The sequence below is a fragment of the Danio rerio genome, chromosome 12, assembly GCF_052040795.2.
Source record: "Danio rerio strain M-AB ecotype USA chromosome 12, GRCz13ab, whole genome shotgun sequence".
Lineage (NCBI taxonomy): Eukaryota > Metazoa > Chordata > Actinopteri > Cypriniformes > Danionidae > Danio > Danio rerio.
In genome coordinates this window covers 3,107,213-3,132,500 of record NC_141032.1, presented here as the reverse complement: position 1 = coordinate 3,132,500, position 25,288 = coordinate 3,107,213, and the positions used below count along the sequence as shown (strand labels likewise).

The 25,288-nt window shown below is 36.5% G+C and overlaps 2 protein-coding genes across 4 annotated transcripts in view; both read right to left on the bottom strand.

Moving 5' to 3' along the window:
• frmpd2 (FERM and PDZ domain containing 2) overlaps positions 1 to 25,288 on the bottom strand; it is a 451,768-nt gene that overhangs the window by 220,771 nt on the left and 205,709 nt on the right. The window lies entirely within an intron of this gene.
• antxr1c (ANTXR cell adhesion molecule 1c) overlaps positions 6,229 to 25,288 on the bottom strand; it is a 75,289-nt gene continuing 56,229 nt past the window's right edge. The window contains exons 18-19 of one of the 3 annotated variants that reach the window (XR_015503694.1): positions 10,474 to 11,078; positions 6,229 to 9,167 (exon numbers count right to left, since the gene is read on the bottom strand). Coding sequence is in view for 2 of the 3 variants with exons in the window: in XM_087275570.1 (XP_087131696.1) it covers positions 10,839 to 11,078 (240 nt within the window). In the remaining variant the exon portion in view is untranslated. Of the gene's footprint in view, positions 9,168 to 10,198; positions 11,079 to 11,207; positions 11,355 to 25,288 lie in introns of those variants that run through there. The other 2 variants (XM_087275570.1, XM_087275571.1) reach the window with 2 other exon arrangements.

Here is a 25,288-nt window from a genome sequence, read left to right as displayed (position 1 = left end):
ACACACACACAAACACACACACCTCCGGACGACAGCGCGCGCACACGCACACACAGACACACACACACTACTCCCCGTCCACGGACCTCCGTTAACAAAGCAGCACGCGTCGCGTTTTTAACGTGACTTTGCACGCGATAAGAGAATATAGCCAGTTAACCTGATACAGTACAAGTAACAAATCACAACTAAATACATTTGCAAGCTAGAGTCAACGAGGCAACTTTAATCGCACGTACTTACACTTGAGAAATGGAGGAAGAAAAATCCATCCTGACGTCCAGCAGTAAGTTACTCTTTACTGATCCTTCCTTTAACAAACGCTGATGAAGTATTCTTTGTAGCATGTAGCTTCCAGAAGTTTCCAACTGCTTGGCTATAATGCTGAGGTTTCATCTTTGGGTAGAGACTCAATATATCCATCTGCAGTGTGACTTCAATCCACCGGCATGTTTGTTTGTGTGTGTGTGTGTGTGTGTGTGTGTGTGTGTGTGTGTGTGTGTCTCTGGGTTTCTGCGTCAGAGGGCGGGGCCCCAGGTTTGAAATCTCTCGGGTTTGCGCGTGCACGTGAATAACTTGGTTTCGTTCGTACGTCATGGCGAAACACCTAATGAATCGGTATCAAGGCGACTCGTTTGAAGCACTATGAGTCGACTCTTTTATAGATGAATCTACCGTTTTAAACACTGTACACTAACAGATTTAAGCCTTAGCTGGATACTTCACTTCACTTAGAGCTGTGTTACACACTACATGGAGGGGAATTTTCAAAAACCCATAATATGGGCTCTTTAAACATCTGGTTAAGATGTTTAAACATTGTATTTTTAATGGCCATGCCATACATAAATTGGTCAACAAGGGGTAAATAAATGTAAAACAAATTCCCAAGTTAAATATCGTTGCAGAAGATGAGAAAAATGTTTGTGTAGATATTGCAGTTGCAGGAATATAGAGGTATTTTTTGCAAGTTTTGCTGAGCCTTGGAAAGATTGGCTGTCAGCTCGGCTTTGACTTTGTCTTCTTCTGACTGAATGACACAGGGGAGGACTGGCCATCTGTCAATTCTGGCAAATGCCAGAAGGGCCGGACCATTTTTTAAATGTGGGCCGGTATGCTATTTTTTTTAATAACTTTTTTTTTATGTATTGTTTTTACATGCAGGCAGCTTTTCTCTCTTGCAAGATGTGAATATTATGATGATGATGATGATAATTAGAGGTGTGAACCTACACTAGTCTCACGGTTCGGTTTGAATACGATTATCATGCCATCGATTCGGTTCAATTCGATATCTCGGTGCATCACGGTGCATTGACGGTGCTTTCCATACACAGTTTTATATTTTCTTCACAGCAGCATTTCTTGTATTAAAATATATGAATATATTTATATACTATTAGTAATACAATTTTGTCATTTAATACAATCATTCAGATATATAAACTGTAACTTTAAACAACACGAGCATTTAGCAAATAATATAAACAAATATAAACATCCAGCTCAATTTCTGATCCTTGTCTAGTTCTCTTACACCCCTTTGATTGGTCACACCCTCAAAAAAAAAAAAAAAACGGTTGCGATTGGCTCTTGCGCGCTGCACTCTTCACAGATGATAAACGGCAGGCGGCAGCGGCGATCTCACAGCTGATGTATGATAGACACGGTGGAGAAAACTCTGCAGACACGTGCTCGTTTCTGGATGCAAAAGTAACGCTGTAAAACAGCCGAGAAGAGAAGAGAAGCCACGCCAGCAGGTCAATTGGGCCACTGTGTGTGTGTGTGTGTGAGAGAGAGAGAGAGACAGAGAGAGACAGAGCAAGAGAGAGAGAGTGAAATGGAGTAGGCTACTTTCATTCTCTCGATCTCAGTGAAATAGGGGCTATTGTTGTATATGTCAGTGAAAGACTGATCCAGCAAACACACACAGTGAAATTGTGCACAGTTTATGAGTGTTAAGTAGTTAAAGCGCTGTAAATACTCGCGATCGTCTCCCTCGCGACAGAGCGCATATGAGGTAAATGATGTCAGTAATAACCGGTTATGATTATTACTGAACCGATACCGAATTGTCCATGTCTGCATCGCAGTGCACCGAAAAAACGATTATTTTTGACACCCCTAATGATAATAATATTAATGATAATAAATCTTAAGCATTGGCCCAATCGGCAATAGGTGACTGGTTTCGAGATGGGCCGACCCAATCAGAGGTTACGTGGGCGTAATCAAAATTTGGCGAGAATGTCAAACAAACAGTAAGTGCAACATAAGCTAATTATCAGAGATGGACCGTAAAAAAAGGAAAGGCGGTGCCGAAAAGTCCAGAGAAAGCCAAAAATTGCTCTAAAATCAGACGCTGCCAAATGCATAAAATTAACTGAAATAGTTTCGTGAGGACAATGTCGACAGCAAGAAGGTCAATGGTTCAAACCTCGGCTGGGTCAGTTGGTGTTTCTGTGTGGAGTTTGCATGTTCGCGTGGGTTTCCTCCTGGTTTCCCTTACAAGTCCAAACACATGTGCTATAGATGAATTGGGTAGGCCTAATTGTCTGTGGTGCATGTATGTGAATGTGTGTGTATAGGGGTTTCCCAATAATGGGTTGCAGCTTGGAGGACATCCGCTACGTAAAATATGGTACTGCTTACATTTTTTCACCATCTATACAACAATATAAGTAGTGAATGTGCGTGTCCGTGGATGGGCCTGTGTCGGTGTGGTAATGTGGGCTGGTGAGGCTACAGTGCCAGGGCTGATTTTTAGTCCCAGTCCGCCCCTGGAATGACAGGTTGTAATGCTGCTGCCTTTTTCTTAAAAAGATACAGTGGAAGTAAAGGACTGAACATGGAAAATGTAAAGCCTAATTTAACCCAATGTGTGAAGTTGTGGATGTATAGTAGGAGCAAATACAAGCACCAGATGTGTGTTTAATATAAAATAATATATTTAACCTATTTTTCTTTTTTCCCCCTTTTAAATGCCGATCATTTAATGCACTTTGCACCACTCTCTGTAATATGCTGCCTGATCTGTCTGGTTTTAACTAGGTCCGCTAAATGAATGATGGGGGCGGGTACTTTCGATTTTCATTGTTACAGCTGCTCACCTCTGCTCGTGTTCAAACCAAAGGATTTTGATCGAACTAAGATCGTTTATAACATTTATACGTTTATAACGTTTTTAACATGGCATGTTTTTACGTCCTTCGTACATGTTAAGAGACCGAGTTTATCGACTTGATAAGGGAATGTCTTGACAATCCACACAGACGTGACTCAGACTAATGCAGCAAGTAAAATCCTACATGACTACACGCTTTAACAGACAGTCAAGCGACACGACACGGCGCGCACATGACAGTTTAAACTGTCACACACCAAACGCGCACATTTGCATGATATTTAACATGAAACTAATCAGATGGTGCTCTGTGGCGCGGCTGAAATATGAACAGCGTCCTGAATTGTGGCTGGGCGACGCCGGTGTGTGTATAGGAATCTGTTCAGAAATCTTAATTCCGTGGGGCAGCGCGTCGCGTCGCCGTGTAGCGCTTCTGGTGTGCGATCTGCTTCATACAGAGAGTGAACCAAAGCGCATTGGTGCCATTATAATGTATCAAATATGTTTTTTTATAAAATCGCGATTTCTCGATGTAATATAAAATTAAATCGTCGTCAAAACGTAAATATGAATTAATCGAAAAAATCGGAAAAATCGCCCAGCCCTATTTCAGGGTGTATGCAAGTTGTTGTTTTGTTGTCAAAGACAATTAAAAAAAAATATAGCTTAAAGGGGCTAATAATTTTGACCGTAAAATGGATCTTAAAAAATTAAAAACTGCTTTTATTTTAGCTGAAATAAAACAATTAAAACTTTATCCAGAAGAAAAAATATTATCAGACATACCGTGAACATTTCCTTGATCTGTTAAACATAATTTGGGAAATATAAAAAAAAGAAAGGGGAGTGAATAAATATGACTTTAACTGTATATATATATATATATATATATATATATATATATATATATATATATATATATATATATATATATATATATGTATATATCAGCAAAGCAGCAGATGGTGGAGCATTCAACTACACAAGGAGGACTGCAGGAACAGGCTGAACAATAGGAGGTGTTTTCCACTGTGGAATTGTGGGAACACCAGGAATGAGGTGTGGTGGTGCACATGTGCACTGTGGGCAGATGGAGAGACTCAGATATACAGGTGGAGAAATGCCTGATATATGACAGGATCACAGGATTCTGTGAGGGCAAGTCCAAACACATGCGGTACTGGTGAATTGAATAAGCTAAATTGGCCATAGTGTATGTGTGTGAATGCAAGAGTGTATAGGTGTTTCCCAGTGCTGGGTTGTGGCTGAAAGGGCACTGTATAAAACATATGCTGGATAAGTTGGCGGTTCATTCCACTGTGGTGACCCCAGATAAATAAAGGGACTAAGCTGAAAAGAAAATGAATGATTGAATTATTATTATTATTATTATTATTCTCTTTATTATCTTTAAAAAAGCGAATATTTTCTTGCAAATTTGACACATATTGAATTATAACACAATGGTGTTCAATTCTAAATACTCGAGTCAAGCTGCATCTGCCTTTGCCTTGATTTGCTGGTCGAGGTCTTGTGTATTGTCCTCTATCTTCGAGTGACAGTATTTATATTTTTAAAAATCTGATTCATGCACAATATTTAAATGAAACAACTCATTTCAGTTGCCTTTTTTGTAGCTCAACAATTAAACAAACAAACAAAACATTACTTTAAATTAGATATGACAATCTCTGTTGGTCATTCTTCATTCTAATTCTTCTGAGATGAGATGGTGGGCTGAATCAAAGGTTACCATGAGCCAACTTTGGCCGACGCATCCTACTTTGGGCATCTCTGTTTTAAGGAGTGCCCATTATCATAAATAATAAATACCTAATGCCACACATTACTGGAAATGAAACATTAACTGAGATATTAAAAAATATAAATTTGCATACTCATTTTGTCATAATCATATATATATATATATATATATATATATATATATATATATATATATATATATATATATATATATATTATATATATATATATATATAAATATAATTTTTAAATAATGATTTGACTAAATTATATCGCTACTAATTTATATATAATGGGATTTCGTTATGAGAGTTCTTTTAGTCAAAGGGCCCACCAAAAAAATCTCGCCAGTTTTTATATTTTTAAAAAATTTTTAACTACATAATAGCAGAAAGAAACCTTTAGCATATACCAAAATCTGTGCAAGGCCTCCATTTCAGGTTCCTTCATTACCAGCTCCCTGTTCTTCCATCATCCTTTGTGTTTCCACTTAGGATAATCCTTGTTCCATCAACATCTAGAGGCTCACCCCACAGCTCACTTTTAATTTCCCATGGATTACAGACTAAAAGTCATAAGAACAAGATTTGTACAGTCTTTACTGTGAGACCCAGAGCAGATTAGCTGGACTGTGATCGGGTCACATACAAGCATACATACAGATGAAGGCAGAATTATTTTGATTTTTTTTTTTCTTTTTTTAATATTTCCTAAATGATGTTTAACAGAGCACGGAAATTTTCACAGTATGTCTGATAATATTTTTTCTTCTGTGGAAAGTCTTATTTGTTTTATTTCGGCTAGTATAAAAACAGTTATTAATTTTTTAAATATCATTTTTAAGGTCAATATTATTAGCCCCTTTAAGCTATTTTGTTTTTCGATAGTCTACAGAACAAACCATCGTTATATAATAACTTGCCTAATTACCCTAACCTGCCTAGTTACCCTAATTAACCTAGTTAAGCCTTTAAATGTCACTTTAAGCTGTATAGAAGTGTCTTGAAAAATATCTAGTCAAATATTATTTACTGTCATCATGACAAAGATAAAACAAATTAGTTATTAGAAATGAGTTATTAAAACTATTATGTTTAGAAATATGTTGAAAAAAATCTTCTCACTGTTAAACAGAAATTGGGGGAAACAAATAAACAAGGTGCTAATAATTCAGGGGGGCTAATAATTCTGACTTCAACTGTACGTTATCACAACAGCGCTGAAGGTTTTGCATTGCAACACACACGCAACTATTTCCAAAGACCACAAAAGAAGCTTTAAGCAGTTAATTAATTCTCAACAAGACTCTTGTGATCAGTTAAACAACAATCAGACCAACGAAAGCTTGAAATCGGCCTTTATTAATACTGTGAAAAAAGTCAACTTTATGAGCCTTTCAATAGATGCATCAGTATCGCTGTTAATACACGAACTACACCATAACACAAAATAATTGTGATTTATAACTCTGGTATCAACGTTTTGGTGTGGCATAGTACAGGTCACAATGTTTCAAATGGTCGGCACAAGCGAATAAAACAAACTAAATAGCATCATACTGTAAGATAGCTTGCGTTACATCTCATCTGAATAAACCGTGGAGTTTTTGCTTGTTCACAGCTGAGCACTTGTTCTCTTTGAGGAAACCAAATCATGCATCTTTTAGGAAATACAGTGCTACTGTATCATGATGTATAAAAGGAAGGACAGTTTAAACGTAACAAAAACAAACACACTGAAGGCACTGGCTGTTATCTGAGGCTAAATGATTATCTTTTTTTTTCATTTTAATGTTTTTGGTTTCATGCACAGTGTCCTGGTTTGACACCTTGTCGTATTCAAGTACCTTCCTTCAGGCGTGGGGATAATAAATTAAATGCTGTGAACTGCCCTGCAGTTGCAATATGTTTATGTTTGATGAGGAAATGCTAAGGAAACACGATGAATATCAACATACGTACAGTATAGTTGCGGAATACAGAGAACTGACCGGACTTTGCATTTAGAGGTTCAACCTTTACAATAAACAAACTTGATCCCAATAAACCTGCCAAGTACATTCCTGAATCATAAGACAGAAAACCTTAAAAATAACCTAAAGGGGACCTATTTTACTCCTTTTTCAAGATTTAATATAAGTCTCTCATGTCTCCAGAATGTGTCTGTAAAGTTTCAGCTCAAAACACCCATCAGATTATTTATTAGCGCTTTCAGAATGTTGGATTTTCTGCTCTGAACAACCAAGTCGCTGTTTTCGTGGCCTGTACCTTTAATGTTGGTTCTCTCTGCCCACAGTTCCCACATGCCTCTCAGAGTGTGTCTCAATCTCCACCTTCAGCTGCATCATATAACCGACAGACATGAAGGAAGCAGACCTCACATAACGTTTGAGAGAAATACTACAGTAAGAACTTTCCCAATGATTATTTGTTGTATTTGTTTGTTGAGTTAATTCAAGCCTTTCTGCAACAATGAGTCACACACAATGTCGTTACAAAGTTCACGCACACACACGTGGCTTACAAAATATGATTCTCATCATAGGTGCTCTTTAAAGGGGACATCAGTGTGTGAATATAACCAGGCTCGAATGGTAAACATTTAATAATTCTATTTTTTATAATCGCACTTGATGAAAACAGTCTGCAGAAACACTTAAATTGACATTCTCTCTTTGTACGTGTCATCAGAGTGGGAAAGCCCGGCCCACTAGTGACAATCTCTCCCTCATTAGCATAGGATGTTAGTCTTGTTATTAAATCCGCCACTATGCTGACACACAGGCATTTGTAGCTCCGCCCCCTCTTCTGAAAAGTGTTCAATCTCATTTGAATTTAAAGAGACAGTCACCAAAACAACATTATTAGGATTAAAGCCCAAAAGTGGTCATTTCAGAGATTTATAAAATATTATTTGTGTGCTATTTTTAACTGAAACTTGACAAACACACATCAGAGACTTATTTTACATCTTATAAAAAAGGGCCTAAACAGGCCACCTTTAAAGAAAAATAAACCTATTTGTAGGAACATTGTAGTTATTCTCATTACTGTAATGCAATATTTTAATAACAAGAGTTTAATTACGTGTAATATTTGCGTTAGGCTGATATAAATAAAAACATTGTTACATATTGCTAAAAAAATGTGTACTAGATTATCAGGTATGTAATATGCCATTTTTGTAGTGTATTACAGTTTTGTATTTGTAAACAATAAATATCAATGAAAACACTTTGTAATAAACTTGCTCTGTTATTACATTTCATTACCAACGATTTAGTCGTTCAGATTACAAAGATGACAATCTAGCAAAAAACACCATTAAAAATAATGGTATTAACAGAATAATAATCTCGATGCATTACAGTAATGAGACATTTGTTACTAGAAAAAAAGCAACAATGAACAATCTTAATGGTCGTTTAAACAGGGTTCATTGTCTTTATACAAAATATATGTATTTATATTGATTTTTTTTTGTAAAAGTTTTGTTCATGTAATTAATTAATTTATGTATTTATTACTGTATTTATTAATCTTTGGTAACATTAGTTAATGACAAAGCTTGAATTATGCATTAATAAATGCTTGCTCATTGTTGGTTCATGTCAATAAATACATTCAATAACATTAGCTAATGTAGTGTTTCTCAACCACGTTCTTGGAGGCCCACCAACACTGCATGTTTTGGATGCAACCCAGGCTCGCTCTGAAACGTACCCCTATAAACATTTCTGGAGAGGGCCAAATACGTCCCAGGAGCTACATTTTTTGCAGTTTTGGTTTTCACGAATTCACCACAGGCTGCTGTGTAGGCTTTTTCAGAACTTAAGATTTCTCTCGCGAGCGCCTGCTGTTCTTGCGTAAATCCACCAGAGGACGCTGTCAACTGACTGACTGACCGACTGACACCACCACTCACCCCTTTCCCTAGTCTTAACTGATAGTGTTTTAAAAAGCACCGACTGACCAGCACCCACCCACTTTCCAAAACCCAACCAATAGTGTTTCGAAAAACAATCCAGAAAAAGAAAAGGCGCCTGATTTTTACCACGTTTTCAGATTTTACCTCATTCTCACCCTGTTATTTACTTGTTTATTTTATTTATGGGCTTTTGTTTTACCTGCTTTCTGGAACCGCTCTTCGTCGGACTCAAACCCTGGTGTCGCGGTCAGCTCTTCTCTGCGTCTCAAGTCTAAATGCAGCCATACGTACCTCTGGCTACATAATTCGCGATCTCCAGAAACGTATACAGGGCTACGTTTTCAGAATGAGCCTATGTTGATTGGATGTCTCCTTTGTCGCACCCATTACAGGTCTTTCAGTCTCTGCTAATGAGCTGATGATCTGAATCAGGTGTGTTTGGTTAAGGGGACATGATTATTGTTCAGAGCTGGTATTCCTCCACGAACGTGGTTGAGAAACGCTGAACTAATGGAACCTTAAAGTGTGACCCTTTTAATTTTGAGATGAAGTGTGTACAGGACATGTTTTTGTAAAATGTAAATCTATAAGTAAATTCAAAGCCATTCTAGTATCCAACTTTAAGCACCTACGAAAATCTGTCGAAATTCAGCAATCGAGTGATTCGAGACAAATCCTGCTCATGGTATATACGTAAACGAAGGAACTCGTGACATACTAAGACGTTAGTTGCAAATCCACAGTAAAAGAAATGCCTTTACACATTCATCACTTGCGTTCATCCAACATCATGCTGTGATTTATTTATTTCTGTCCTCTTTGGTCACATTGGACCTTCATACAGGGTCAGAGACTCACCTGAGAAAACCTGCAACTGTAAATCTGTCACTCAATGATTCAACACAGGCTCATTCTGATTATGTACCCCTGTATACATTTCTGGAGAGCGGCAAATATGTCCCAGGAGGTACGTTTTTTTGCAGTTTTTGTTTTCACGAATTCACAAGAAGCCGCTGTGTATGCTTTTTGAGATCTCCAATTTTTCTTGGGAGTGCCATTCCTGCCTGCTGTTCTCTTGTAAATCCACCAGAGGCCGCTGTTGACTGACTGTTTGACATACTGATCGACTGACCCACCCTTTCCTAAACCCAGCCTATAGTGTTTTTAGAAGCACAGACTGACCCACCCATCCACTTCCCTAAACCCAACCAACACATTTAAATAGCAGTTCAGAAAAAGCAAAGCCCTCGCCTGATTTTTTTCCACGTTTTACCACATTTACACTCTATTTTATATACATATATATATATATATATATATATATATATATATATATATATATATATATATATATATATATATATATATATGGCTTAATTTTTTCTTATCTGTCGTCCTTTACCGGACTCAAACCCTGTCATTGTGGTCATCTTCTCTCTGCATCTCAAGTCCACCTATGCACATGGTGAGCTAACTGGACAATCTAGCAACAGCCAGAAAGTCGTCCACACGCAGGTAAGCGGTCAGCTGTTGAGCGCGAAAAGAAAACAGCCGCCCCGTAGCATTCATTTTAAAGATGAAATGCAGCCATACGTACCTCTGGCTACATAATTCACAACCTCCAGAATTATATATAGAGCTACGTTTTCAGAATGAGCCTATGCTGCAATGATTCTCATCAAAATAAAATAAAAAGTAAATCAAAGATGCTGTACATTATTATCGACGCACCTATCACTGCTCATTTTGGACATTTTCTGCAAGATTCCGGAAGCTTTGCAAATGAATGCAGCCAGAATAATTACCATAATTTGTGCAGCCTTGATATAAAATGAAAGAGAAAAAAGGGAGCACTATGGAAATGGAAAACTCAGTAGTTGAATTTTTTGTCACAACATTTCTTTTTGTTTTCGTACATTTGTTTTTGCTGTCCAGCAACAAACTACACTCCACTTCCTAATGGAACCTGGCCCATAAATACCATGTTTTTAAATTCTGGGTGGTGCTGGAGGCCGGATGTGTCTCAGGGTCTGCTGTCGAGGCTGGGCGGCGCACGTGCTGGAGGGGGTCCAGGTGGTCCGGGTGGCAGGCGGGCGGGCGGTGGGCCGGGTGGAGGCTGGGGAAGCGGTGGTCCTCTCGGAGGCGGGCTGTTTGGAGGTGTTGTGATGGGACTGGCAACCTGCTGGTAGTCTGGTGGAGGTGGAGGAGGACTCTGAGCTTTGGCTGCTTCTTCTTTCACTCGTGTAAAGTTGATACACCGACCCTGAGGAGAAAACAGGAGAAATGCCAATGAGGAAATCAGTAGGGCTGTTTCCGATTCAATGAATCAATGGATTCGACCCCACAAGTAGTAAAAAAGTGAAAATCAAAGATGCTGTACGACATATTATAGCATCTAACACTGCTCATTTTGGAGTTTTTTTTCCCTGCATGATTCTGGAAGCTCAAAAAAGTTAGCAAATGAATGGTAGATGCAATCGGAATAATGAAATTAAACGAATAATTCTTCTTTCACCCATGTTAAGTTGATACACCGACCCTGAGGAGAAAACAGGACAAATGCCATTGCGGTATTCAGTAGTGGTGTTTCCGATTTAACACTTTTTTTGCTTGTTCAAGCTACCTATTTAAAATGAGCTGAATCAACACAATTATTGAGATTGTTTTTGGACTTAATTGTTTTATGTTTAATCCACTTTTGTTAGTTAAATTAATCGTGTGATTAAGTAGTTTGAACAAGCATCAAAAGTAATTTTAAAAGTGTAAAAAAAAAGTTCACACAATTGATTTGTGTTGGGACAACATGAATGAACTGTGTGGAAGCCAGTATTATCATAGTGAACATTGTGGATACAACAGATTTATTTCTGAGAATTAATTCCTCTCTCAATGCAAAAAAAAAAAAAAACAACTGCTATTACTCAAAACAAAAATGATGTTTGCTCTTTGTTCAAACTACTTTTTTAAAAAGATTTTTTATTTTGCAACAACTTAATCGTTTATGTTCAATCCACTTAAATTTGTCAAAACTAATAAGTTAACTTAATTCCTTCATGTTGTCCTAACACAAATCAATTGTGTGGAACTTAGCATTTTTTTTTTTACAGTGTACACTCTTAAAAACTCTTGATCCTTGTTCAAACAACTTATTTAAAAAGAGTTGAAACAACACAATTCTTAGGTTTTTGTTTTGGGACAACTTAATTGTTTAATGTTCAATCCACTTAAATTTGTAAAAACGATTTAATGATTTCTATTGATTTGTGATGGGACAACATGTAGGAATTTATTAGTGTCTAACCAAAATATCTAAAAATTCTTAAAACAAGAAGCATTTTCTAGACATAATAAGTCAAAATTAAGTGAGTTTTTCCTTAAAACAAGCAAAACATTTATTCATTTTCCTTCAGCTAAGTCCTTTATTTATCAGGCGTCGCCATGGCGAAATGAACTGCCAACTATTCCAGCATATTAATGTTGATACATTTCTAATCATAATAGTTTTAATAACTCATTTCTAATAACTGATTTATTTTATCCATGATGACAGGGCATAATAGTTGACTGTATATTTTTCAAGATACTAGTGTTCAGCTTAAAGTGGCATTTAAATGCTTAACTAGGTTTATTAGAGTAAGGTATGATAATTAGGCAAGTCATTGTATAACAGTGGTTTGCTCTGTAGACAAGTATTGCTTAAGGGGGCTAATAATATTGACCTTAAAATGTTTTTTTTTTTTGTTTTTTTTTAATGAAAAAAATTTTTTATTCCAGCCAAAATGAAACATATAAGACTTTCTCCAGTGGAAAAAATATTATAGAAAATACTGTGAAAATTCTTTGCTCTGTTAAACATCATTTGAGAAATATTTGAAAAAAATGACAAAAAAAAAAAATCACAGGATCTGTATATGGCGATATATTTCATGTATGCTCTTGTAAAAAACAACTTTAAAAATGCACTGTGTATGTCCGGCTTAAAGAGAATGCGGACTGAAAGCCCACAATGATCAAACCTTCATCAACTTAAAGAGTCAAAAGAGCAGATCGACCTTTGCTAAGGAGCATTTTGTGGACAGAAAACTGCTCCAAAGCTCACTTTAGTGATGAAAGACAGCTTTATTTATTTGGGTCCAGAAGGATTATCATTGCATTATTGCATTCATCATCAAACTGGGAAAAAACCGAACCCAAAAAGTGTGCGCAGAAGTGAGTGAAAGGCGGAGAAGGAAATGTCATGCTTTGGGGGATGTATAACATCGACCCCGAGTAGAAAACAAGAAGAGAAACGGCGGTGAGGTAATCCACTCTGTTGAAGGTGGATGCTTTCCAATACGCAAGGATGGCTTTGTCTTATTTTCCAGAATGTGCAGCAATGACGCCCAAATCCGAGCCGCTCTTTTATTTAGTTCACTCGTGTAGGATCTGGCCGAAGCTTTGTGAAAACCGCAGATGAAATCACCCTGAATTGTAAATTATGCATCATGGAAAGACTCTGCGAGTCCTCCATAACCCCAAACCCTGCTCTGAAGAAGAGCCAAACTGCCTTTGAAAGAGAAAAGCCACCTAAATATATATTTACACCAACACACTTATGCATAGTTTGTGTAATAAATGTAGTTTAAAATAAAGCTGTTTGTTTTTTATACCTGTTGTCGGGCAAAATAAACATATATGGCCATTTCAATAACATTAATAACAATATTTTATATTTTAATTCTGACTTAAAGGGCACCTATGGTAAAAAATCTACTTTTCAAGCTGTTTGGACAGATCTGTGTGTTGGTATAGTGTATAGACCGTCATACTGGGGTGATATGAACACACCCAGTCCTTTTTTTTTCAATTTAACTACAAAAAAAAGGGTCGGCCAATTGGAGCTGTTTTCAAATCGATCGCACCATTACGTAGGTGTGCTATCCCCCCCCCACCGAATTGATTGACAGCTGCCCGCATTAACATGTTCCGGTAGTCACCTGTATGTCAACAAGACCAGGCAGACATACGCAAAGCAACCGGGAATAAAAGGTCTGTTCTGTTCGCTAGGATCAGCAATCATCATCAAATGTGATTAAGAGTGAGTTTCACATGTTTAAAGTGTTTTAAAACAGAGTATGTGTGTAATTAATTACAGCATTTTACTTCAGCTTTACTTCATCAGCACAGCCGCGTGTCAGAACAATTATAAAAGAAGACGCTTCAATCCCGGTTTGTGGAAGTTAAATCAGGTTTATTTTGTACATTAGCATAATAGATATCCACACAGTACTTGAGGTTAGCCTTAACTAAGCTAAGCGCGCTCTGTCTGTCTGCCTGCCTGCCTGTGTGTGTGTGTGTGTGTGTGTGCGCACGCGTTAACTTTGTAACGATATTGTGTGTGACTCAATGCAACTTCACAATACTGATTAGTAAAGGTTAGTTCTTACTGTAGTATCTCACAAACGCTACGTCTGACGCAGCTGAGGGAGGAGGCATTTTGAAACAGTAGGCGGGAAAGACTTGTCTTAAAGGCGCAGTACGACAAAACCACCCCCTGCTGGAAATCAGTATAAAACAGCATCTTGTAAAAGGTATAATGAAAAATCTGATGGGTATTTTGATCTTAAACTTTAAATACACATTCTAGAGACGCAAAAGACTTATATTAAATCTGAAAAAAGGGTTAACCTAGGTGCCCTTTAAAGTAATTTGTATTCAACCAGCAAGGAAAAGACACAGGCTTCTCCCAAAATAAAAGAGTATGTTCATGAGCCATCATTGTGGGAAGAAAAACAAAACTATTTCTCAGCTTTTATTTACATTTGAACAAAAAGTGGCATATCCAAAATGCTCATACCCTTTGCAAAATGTCACAGTCTATAGGAAAATCCAAAGTTCTAGACAATTCCTAATAGTCCAAGCTGTACTAAAGCGTCCTGATTACACTGATGCATTGGGAACGGCTGTTTTAATCAACTCAACAGGTGAAAAACACCTGCGGTTGGTTTGTGGACAGTCATGGCTAAGACAAAGGAGCTCAGCGCAGACCTACGGTATGAATAGTTTTAGGCAGGACTGACTATCTATATCACAGGTGTCAAACTCCGCAGCTCTGCACAGTTTAGTTCCAACCCTAATTAAACACACCTGATCAAACTAATTGAGTCCTTCAGGCTTGTTTGAAACCTACAGGTAAGCGTGTTGAAGCAGGGTTAGAACTAAACAGGAATTGAGTTTGACACCCCTGATCTATATATTACGGAGCACCCTGAGGAAACCCATGCAGGGAGAACATGCAAACTCCTCACAGAAACGCCAACTGACCCAGCCGAGGCTCGAACCAGCGACCTTCTTGCTGTGCGGGGACACCACTGCGCCACTATATACATGTATTTACATAACAGTTCTGTCTGGTTCTTGTATGTTGTTCCAGGATCAACATGGATGTCAATCCAGGAGCATGTCCTATTAGCTGAAATCAGGTTAAGGATATATATAGTGACGTTTTCACCATCTAACCAATTCCTGATGGATAAACTCAAGCGCTTGCTCTATAATTCCACAAACGTCACTTTATGAAAGTCAAATGAATTATGAGTCTCATTTCAAGTGACTTTAATGTCACCTCATCTTTAAGGGCCCATAATGAGTGGTGAAGTAGGTGTTTGTTTTTTTTCAGTCCTTCCCCAACACCAAAGCAGCAAAACGACCCATCAGGGGTCATAAAGCAGTCTGAAGTCAGTCTCAGGACGCTTTCGCAGATGTTTGATGTGGTGGTTTTTGTACATGAGCTCATCGTCAAACCTCAACCAGAGTGTTTAGTCGCTGTGCAAAAAAAACTGAAAGCTTTCACGTCAAGAGTCAGGCAACGGAAAGCTGATCCGTGAGCATTATGGTACTGAACTCTTAACCAGGGCACAAATGAGAAAAACAGACAGAGGAGAGATAATGATATAGTAGTCAGACGAACATACGCACACGCATGAACTCAACCAAAGGAATTCACCATTAAAAGTAGGCCGTTTGCACTCAAACACTGTCATAAATGCTGGGTTTCCACACAATTCCCAACACAAATTGATTAACTTAATCATTGTTTACAAATTTAAGTGCATTGAACATAATCAGGGCTTAACAATAACTTTTTTGATCACCAGCCACTGTGGCTAGTAGTTTTCCAACATTACTAGCCACTCGCCGTTTTCACTAGCCACAATTTTATTGTTGGCAAAATATATGTTCAAGAGTTCGCACTTAGCTGATGATTAATTATAAAAGCTTGTTTGGCATGCTGTCCCGGGAGAGAGCCCTGAGCTCATGACAGGGCTCGAAATTGCGTCGCATATGCGCCCGAAATTTTATCTATGCGACCTTGAAATATATTTGGGAGCATTTCTGCAAACGTTAAAATTGTAGTGTGCGACCAATTTTTACTGCAAAATGTTCAGCACATGCGCGGATTCGGGAGACATTCACGCAGAATGCATCTCTAAGCTCTTTGTCTGCACTTGAAACGCGAAACGCAGCGGTCAGGACTGGTTTAAAACAGTTGTCATGTCAACTTGCTGCAGTAAACAAAGCCAAGTCCGTAATGCTTGCCCCGCCTTCGCGCTCTTATTGGCCCACCACTGCTCTAGCACTGAACGCGAATGATTGGTTAATATCAGCTGTCAATCACTCAGCGCCTTCTGGCTTCGGATGACAGCGAGAGCTACTATCACGAAAAATTGTAAAGCGCTGAAGATGAGAATGAAGATAACATAACACTTGACAGATTTAGTTTTAGAAACCATGGCATCTACAGTTACAAATAATGACACATCTTACTAGTTATACCGTTAACACGTTAACTCAACCAGTGCGTGCAGGGCTGGTGAGCGCTCTGTGTATGCTTTGGTCACTCGGTTCTGTTATAAAAATCTATTTTCTTGTGATAACGGGATTTTGTTGAGACATATTTTCCTCACGCTTGCATATAACGTTATATATGAATTTTTTTTGCTTGTTAGTTTGATTAGTGTTGATTTCAAATACAATCAATATGTTTGTATAAAACTTGTAGTAACGGTGCTTATAATCATGACAGGGCTCGAAATTGCGACCATTTTGGTCGCATATGCGCCTGAAATTTTATCTATGCGACCTCGAAATATATTTGGGAGCATTTCTGCGAGCGTTAAAATTGTAGTGTGCGACCAATTTTTACTGCAAAATGTTTAGCACATGCGCGGATTCGGGAGACATTCACGCAGAATGCAGTTACAAATACAGTTACAAATAATGACACATCTTACTAGTTATACCGTTAACACGTTAATTCAAGCAATGCGTGCAGGGCCGGTGAGCGCTCTGTGTATGCTTTGGTCACTCGGTTCTGTTATAAAAATCTATTTTCTTGTGATAACGGGATTTTGTTGAGACATATTTTCCTCACGCTTGCATATAACGTTATATATGAATTTTTTTTGCTTGTTAGTTTGATTAGTGTTGATTTCAAATACAATCAATATGTTTGTATAAAACTTGTAGTAACGGTGCTTATAATTGGTGGGTGCGACTAAATTTTGGCTGATGCGCCTAAATTTTTAAAGTTAATTTAAGTTAGGGTTAATTTCGAGCCCTGCATGAGATCCTCGAGCCCAGGGCTTCCTCCCATTGCAAGGCGGGAGGGGAGTTTGAGCTCAGGTAGATCTTGAGAACTCCCCTGCTGTAGTGAACAATGAACAGTAAGTGATTGCTCTTGAAGATAACTACGTACTAAAAGCATATCTATGGTGCCAATTTAGATTATTCAATTAACTTAATTGCATGTTTTTAGGCGGTGGGAGGAAACCGGGGAACCCGGGGGAAACCCACGTGAGCTCCGGGAGAAGTGCAAACTCCACACAGATATGTCTGCTGATTTGGTAAAGCCTGGAACCAGAGACATTCTTGCTGTGAGGCAACAGTGCTACGCACTGGGCCGCCGTGTCACCCATCTAAGAAGGAGGAGTAGGGGTGGAAGGGGGGACTCTTCAAAACGAAGATAGCAGTGGAATGAAACCCAGGGTATTGATAGTAATTTAGGAGTCATCTGATTGGAGCGTAGTGAATTGGATAATGCGGATCATAAGCACGTGATCCTCTCGAAATTTGTTTATACATAAACTTCACTTATACACATAATTATGACTTTGACATGCTAAAATTACTTGGTTTAGAGTTTGCGTTATCTCTACATGCCTCCTCACTCATTTCACTTTCTGTGTGTCGTGTATGAGCTTGCTCAATAATCATGAGCAGATGGGTCAGGGTTTCATATATTACAATTAGTTTTCATAATTTTCAGAGCTCAAAATGAAGGATTTACCCAATTTATCTCTGACCACACCATAAACAAACAGGTAATAATTTCTTAGCCACAAATTTTAAATGTGTGAAAACATGCAAAATACAGCTGAATACTAAACTTTTTATTTAACAAAACATATGCACATTCATCTGTCCTGGCTAAAGGTCCCAGATCACCAGTTAACTACACATAAATGGGGAGTTATTCTCCCATTAAAGCAATGTTATTGTAAAAAATGATAATTAAACCATATTAATGCAAAAGAAAGCAGGTAAAAAACATACTGTGTGATAATGAAAGAATGATCACACACACATGGGTAATGATAGACCCATAAACTATCTTTTCAAAAAATGGTTAAACCGATAGCAACTGGCGCTGCTTACAATAAGTCAACTCTGAACTCTTGAAAGCAGCAAGACTGTGGGTGCACGTTCCTCCCTTTTTGTTCAGTCTATTTGAAAGAGAACCGATCGCATCAGTTGTTTTTTTTTTTTTTTTTTTTTTTTTTTTTTTTTTTTTTTTTTTTTTTTTTTTTTTTTTTTTTTTATTATTAGAATATGCAAAAATCATACAAATACAAGAAAACGTCAACAAATAACAAATACAAAGCAACGAAACAAAAACAAAACAAAAACAACAACAATATAGTCATGTACTGGTATGTGCGTGAGTGTGTGTGTGTGTGAGTGTGTGTATGCATGTAAAGGTAACTTGGTGGACAGGTCAGAGTACATACATAAGGAACAATAACAGTCAATAAATGAAGCAAGTGTCACAGATATAGATAAAACATATAGAAAGAAACCAGTCAGAGGTAGGGAGTAACAACAATGCTTATTAATGTATGATAGTAAAAATTAGAGTAAAAAGAAAGAAAGGACAACAGTAATAACTGACAACAATAATAATAAATCACAAGTGCTACACAAACTACTACTACAAAAAGTTACTTATATTACAACTACTACTGCTTCTACTACAGCCACAACCACGACTACTACTACTACTACTACAATGTCTACTAATACTGATACTACTACAACGACTACCACTACTGATACTACTATAGCGTTTGCTACAACTAATACAACGTCTACTGCTACTACTACTACTACTACTACTACTATTACCACTACTACTACTACTATAATCACTTCTACTACATCTACATCAACAACATCTACTACTGATATTACTACACCAACAACGACTACTACTACTACTGTAACAACCACACCATTACTACTTCTGCTACTACTTACATGAACTACTACTTCAAAAATCTCCGTAACAATTACTCAATAACAATCGATACTATTACACTGTCTACTACTTCAACTACAACTACTACTACTACTACTACTACAACAACTGCAACCTTAATAATGATAATGGTATAAATACTTGTAATAATGATAATGGAAAGATAACAGGACAAGTCAGAACAGTAATAATAATAATAATAATGATTTCAAAAAATAAAAGTAATACCATTTATGACAAAGGTGTCGAGGAGAGGGGAGGATGGGAAAATCAGGGAGAGGACAAGTAATAATAATAATAAATAATAATAATAATAATAATAACAAATAATAATAGTAGTAAGTAGTAAGTTTGAAGGGGAGATAGAGGAAAAGAGAAAATAAACTAATGATAATAAACAAAAATTAATAAAATACTTAATAAAAATAAATAAATAAAATAAAAAATAAAAACAGAAAAGGAAGGGGAGGAGTAGAAGAAAAAAGAAACAATAAGAGAGAAGAAAAATAAAGTTCAGCCAACAAAGCAACAAGAATCAGCCAAAAAAAAAAAAAAAAAAAAAAAAAAAAAAAAAAAAAAAAAAAAAAAAAAAAAAAAAAAAAAAAAAATAATAATAATAATAATAAAAACTGAATAAATAAAAAAGAAAACACTATATCAATGCTAATTATGAATTATACAATTTTTACATGGAAGAATAATATTAAAGATATGTATGATAGATTATTACTGTAATTTGATAACTATAATATACTCATGCTGGTAATAATACTAATAATAATGATAATAATAAAAATAACAACGGCTGTAACAATAAATTGAGGAGGTTGTAGTTGTGTGATGGGCATTGAGGTATATAGTGTTTGTCAGTTGCTTTGTGATGCATTAAAAAAAGTGTAACGTGTGGCATGGATCAGTCCAGTGCAGTGCCCAGACTGCCATGCCTACGTTACACTTTACCCTGTGAATTTAGTACATGTAAGTAGATTTTTTTTTTCTTTCCTTTTTTTTTTTTTTTTTTTTTTTTTTTTCCTCTCTCTTTTTTTTCCTCCTCTTCTCTTTCTTTCTTTCTTTCTTTTTTTTTTTTTTTTTTTTTTTCCTTTCTTTTTTTTTTATCTGTTGTTGGTCAGGAGAGGCACTGGCATATAAATAATAATAATAATAATAATAATAATTTATGTATAGTAATAATAATAATAATAATAATAATAAATAGAAAACAAATATTATATATAATAATAATAAAATGAATAAATAACATTGATAGGGACAGGAAAGGGGAACAAATAGAACAAAAGGGAAAGTAAAAAAGTATATAAAGACCAAATTATGATTCTTTTATTTTATTTGTTTACATTATACTTTTTTTCCAATTGATTTATTTATTTTAAATTAGATTAAATATTAGATTTTTTTTTTTTTTTTTTTTTTTTTTTTTTTTTTTTTTTCTCATCTCTACCTGACCCCCTCTCTCCCCTCCCCTCTTGTTTATGTACTGATGAAGGTGTTGTTAGGGAATGGCTTCAGGCAAAGAGGATCTTCAATGGAGATGTATTCTGTTAACAAGTTTTTCCAGTATGAGATGTGAATGGTATTTCTTGATTTCCAGTTCATGAGGATAGTTTTCTTTGCGATAGTTAGAGCCACCAGCAGAAACTGACCATTTGTATTATTTATATTGATTGTGGATATGTCACCTAATATGCAGAGGGAGGGACACAGTGGGATGTGACAACCCATTAAGTTGGAGAGTGAGTCAGTAACCTTTACCCAAAATGATTTAATTGAAGTGCAATGCCATAAGGCATGAAGATATGTGTCAGGAGTGTTTTGTGTGCAATGTGAACATATTTCTGACGTGAAACCCATTTTAAATAATTTCTGCCCAGTTAAATGTGATCTGTGAAGTACTTTGTACTGTATAAGTTGTAAGTTAGCATTTTTAGTCATGGAAAATGTGTTTTTGCAAATTTGAGTCCAGAATGCAGCATTGGGATTAATAGATAAATCTGTTTGCCATTTAGTGGTTGGTAGAACTAATGCATTGTCTGATTTTGATATCATTTTGTATATTTGGGAGAGCAATTTTTTGGAGGGCGATATATTAATAAACTCTGAGATTTGAGGTGGAAGGTCTAGATTGATTGATTGGTTAGGTAATTTTGACTTAATTGATGATTTGATTTGTAAATATTCCAAAAAGCAATTACTCCCAATGCTGTATGTCTGGGCTATATGGGGAAATGGTGCCAGATTATTATTAATAAAGATATGTTGAAGTTGTGTGATTCCTTTGGCTGCCCATGTGTGAAAGTTAAGTGGCTTCTTGTTGGCTAGGAAATCAAGGTTATTCCAAATTGGGGTGTATTTAGATGGTGTGAGTGGGGAATTTGTGACCTGATGGAATTTCCACCAGGCTGTCAGAGTTGCTTCTATTGTCGGCATTTTAAAACAGTGATGTCTCTTGATTGATTGACTGTGAAAGGGTAATTCTGAAATGTTAATGTCTTTGCATATTGATTGTTCAATGTCTTGCCATGTGTATTGTGATGAGTTAGGTTTAATCCAATTGTGTATGTTTTGAAGCTGATTTGCCAAAAAATAGTTGTAAAAATGTGGTGCTTCTAATCCTCCTTGTGATTTTGGTCTCTGTAGGGTTGTCAATTTTATTCTTGGGGTTTTATTTTTCCAGTAGAATTTTGTTATAATTGAGTCTAGGGATTTGAACCAGGTATGTGTGGGTTGTGTTGGAATCATTGAAAATAAATAGTTTATTTTTGGGAGAATGGACATTTTGGTAACTGATATTCTGCCCATGATGGATAGTGGTAAGTTCATCCAGCGTTGCAGATCGTCATCTATTTTTTTAAGTATCGGAGTATAGTTAAGTGCAAACAACTCTGACAGCCTGGCGGAAACATTGATACCCAAATATGTGATATAGTTAGTGCACAGAGGGATTTGTGATGTTTGGGATGTCACATCCACACTGGTGGAATTTAATGGGAGTATAGCAGATTTATTCCAATTGATTGAATATTCCGAAATATTTGAAAAGGTATCAATAAGTTTTATTGTTTCCTGTAATGATGTTTGGGGATTTTGTAAGTATAATAATATGTCATCGGCATAAAGACTTATTTTATGGTGTATGTTTAATGTTTGAATTCCTTTAATATAAATGTTTTGACGGATGGCTGCTGCAAGTGGTTCAATGAATATGGTGAATAAAGAGGGAGAGAGTGGACATCCTTGTCTAGTTCCCCGGTGTAGAGTGAAGCTGCGTGATGTTAGTCCGTTAGTAATGACAGTAGCTGAGGGTGATGTGTAGAGAATTTTGATCCAATTAATAAATGACTCCCCAAAACCAAACCTCTCTAATGTGGAAAACAGGAATTTCCAGTTTACTTTATCGAAAGCCTTTTCAGCGTCGAGGGTGACTATGATAGATTTGTTTTTGTTTATTGATGAGTGGTGTATTAGGTTTATGAGTCTGCGTGTATTGTTTGATGATTGTCTACCTTTAATAAAACCGGTTTGATCTGGATGGATTATGGATGGCATGATTTTTTCTATTCTATGTGAAAGTGCTTTAGCAATTATTTTAGTGTCTACATTAATTAGTGAGATTGGACGATAGCTTGACGGTAATGTTGGGTCTTTATTGGGTTTGAGGAGAAGTGTAATTGTGGCTGTGTTCATGGTATCTGGAAGCTTTGAATTTTGTTTTGATTCGTTAATCAACCGGATGAAAAGTGGTGATAAAATTGACCAAAAGTGTTTGTAGAACTCAGCAGGGAACCCATCAGGTCCTGGTGATTTATTATTAGGCATGAGTTTAAGAGCATTAGAAATTTCTAGGTGTGATAAGGGGGATTCAAGACTATTTATTTGCTGTTCATTTAGTTGAGGTAAGTTGATATTGCTGAGAAATGAGTGAATGTCATCCTGGGATGGGTTTTTTTCAGGGGAATATAAATTACTGTAAAATTTTTGAAAGATCTGATTTATTTCTTCTGGTGAGTTGGTGGGTTTCCCTGCTGAGTCCTTAATGACTGATATTGTTGTTTTTTCTTTATTGTGTTTGATTTGATTAGCCAGATATTTACCAGATTTGTTACTATGATGGAAGTGTTCTTGTCGTAATCTGTGAATAAGGAATTGAGTGTGTGTATTAATTAATTTATTTAATTGTGATTTATATTTTCTTAGCAAATCTTGTGTTTCTTCTGTTGGATTATTTATGTTAATGTCTTCTAGATCTTTAATTTTCTGTTCCAGTTCAGCTTGATGTTCTTTCTCTTTCTTTTTTTTGTAAACGGAATATGAAATTATTTTTCCTCTTAATACTGCCTTTCCTGTTTCCCACAGAAGAGATGGGGATGTTTCAGGGGAGTCATTTATCTCTAGAAAGCATGCCCACTCTCTTTTAAAATAACTGTCAAAATCCTGATCTTGAAGAAGAGAGGTGTTGAATCGCCATCTAGGAATGGGCTTATGTCTGGTGATTATATTCAGTTTTATTGTTACAGGAGCGTGATCACTAATGATTATTGGGTGGATCTTTGATTCAGAAATATTGGATATAATAGAATTACTAGTGAGAAAATAGTCAATGCGGGAGTATGAATGATGAACAGGTGAATAAAATGAGAATGCTTTAATGTCCGGATGTTGGAGGCGCCAACTATCGCCAAGACCCATGTCACTCATGAACTGTTTTATAGAGTCTGTAGATTTCCAGATGTGTTTTTTGCCGATATTATTAAATCTGTCTGTAGTTGGGTCTAAAACTGTGTTGAAATCACCTGCTATTATGATGGGGCAATTAGAAAGATTTGAAATGGAGGAAAAAAAATTCTGAAAAAAAGATGGGTCATCTGTATTTGGGCCATATAAGTTTCCTATTGTAAGTGAGTAATTGTTAATTGTAATGTTAATTATGACAAAACGTCCCTCTGGGTCTGTAATGGTGGTGTTATGAACATATGATATTTTTTTATTTATTAGGATACACACTCCTCTCTGTTTTGTGTTGTAGTGGGCAGAATATGAATGATATTGTGATGATTTGATTTTGTTTTGATCAAGTTCTGATAAGTGAGTTTCTTGTAAAAGGCATATGTCTGCTTGTAGTTTACTTAAATGATTTAAAACTTTGATCCTCTTTGCCTGGGAGCCGAGTCCACGGACGTTCCAGGATAGAAATTTGATTGATGACATATTTTTAAAGGATTACAAAATAAGTAGGTAAATAATAGCAACTTATATTGATAAACAAGTCTGTTTTTACTGCAAATACATAAATGTTACTGTATGTATTTGAAAAAGTGTGAAATTGTACCTGTGTCTGTGTGTATGACATGACAAAATGTACACAATACAATAATGACCAAACAAAAATGACTTTAAATACCAACATAAAGTTAAAGGTGGGAGGGGGGATGAGACCTAGGTGCGATAACAAAACTATAATCTAGTGATATGAGGGAGATGAATAGAGAGATGAGGTAACATTACGGGAGTGATGCGTTCAAAAAAGCCAGGGGGTAATGTCCTTGTCACGATATAACTGTCCATCTATGTATAATTTGTCCACTGTAATGATTGCTCGTTTTCCTTCGTTCATTTTTTGTTTTCTGATTGGAAAGAGTTTTTTTCGACGTTCGAGAATGACCTTTGGGTATTGTTCGTTGAGTCCGTAAGTTGTACCTTTAAGTTGTCTCCCTTGTTTTTGTACCAGTTCTTTGTGTTTGTAGTGTTCGAATTTTGCAACGATAGGACGCGGTCGGCTGTTGTTATGTTGGGAACGGATGCGGTGGACACGATGAAAGGTGATGTTCTGTACAGTTTCAGCTGGCAGTTTGAGTTGTTTTGTCATGAAATCCTTGATTAAT